General features: G+C 63.4%; 1 protein-coding gene across 1 annotated transcript in view; it reads left to right on the top strand.

Moving 5' to 3' along the window:
- The window catches only part of FBXL16 (F-box and leucine-rich repeat protein 16), a gene marked incomplete at its 3' end in the record, with an annotated part of 3,117 nt that overhangs the window by 1,796 nt on the left and 513 nt on the right, over positions 1 to 808 (top strand). Inside the window, 2 exon segments of the mRNA XM_010021489.1 lie at positions 1 to 261; positions 498 to 582. The exon segment at positions 1 to 261 is cut by the window's left edge and continues 24 nt beyond it. Coding sequence (XP_010019791.1) covers positions 1 to 261; positions 498 to 582 — 346 coding nt within the window.

The following is an 808-nucleotide window of genomic DNA, read 5'->3' as shown; positions in this document are numbered from 1 at the left end:
CACCACCCACACCCTGCGCCTCAACTCCTGCTGGGAGATCACCAACCACGGCGTGGTCAACATGGTCCACAGCCTGCCCAACCTGAGCGTCCTCAGCCTCTCAGGCTGCTCCAAGGTGACAGATGATGGCGTGGAGCTGGTGGCCGAGAACCTGCGGAAGCTGCGCAGCCTCGACCTCTCCTGGTGCCCTCGTATCACTGACATGGCCCTGGAGTACATCGCCTGTGACCTGCACAAGCTGGAGGAGCTGGTGCTCGACAGGTATGGGGCTGTGCTGAGGTGTACCGAGCTGCACCGTGCCGTGCCAAGCTTTGCCATGCTGTGCCATGTCAAGCCATGCCATACCATGCCATGCTGCATTATGCTGAGCCATGCCGAGCCATGCCAAGCCATGCTGAGCCGTGCTGGAAGCAATGAGTGCGGCGTGGGGGCCATGGTCTGGGGACACCCATGGGTGCTCTGCTCCCAAACAGCCATGTCACCCTTTGTCCCATCAGGTGTGTGCGAATCACTGACACCGGCCTCAGCTACCTGTCCACCATGTCATCCCTGCGGAGCCTCTACCTGCGCTGGTGCTGCCAGGTAGGTGGGGGACACGGCGGGCATGGTGGGGAGGGCAGAGTGGCTGGCACCGGCCTGCAGGCAGGCCATGAGCTCAGGGTGGGCACCCTGCTCCAGCTGGAGCCCCCCCAACTTGGTGCTGGGAAGTGGGGTTCTCCTGTGAGCTGAGCAGGACTCAGCCCCAGCACCCAGCTCCTTATCCCCTGCCCCAGCATCCCACAATCTGCTCAGGCTCCCTGCCCCAGCA

Source organism: Nestor notabilis, unplaced genomic scaffold (assembly GCF_000696875.1).
Source record: "Nestor notabilis isolate BGI_N333 unplaced genomic scaffold, ASM69687v1 scaffold20459, whole genome shotgun sequence".
Taxonomy (NCBI): domain Eukaryota; kingdom Metazoa; phylum Chordata; class Aves; order Psittaciformes; family Psittacidae; genus Nestor; species Nestor notabilis.
Note: the sequence above shows the minus strand (reverse complement) of the source record. Positions and strands in the feature narration are given on the sequence as shown.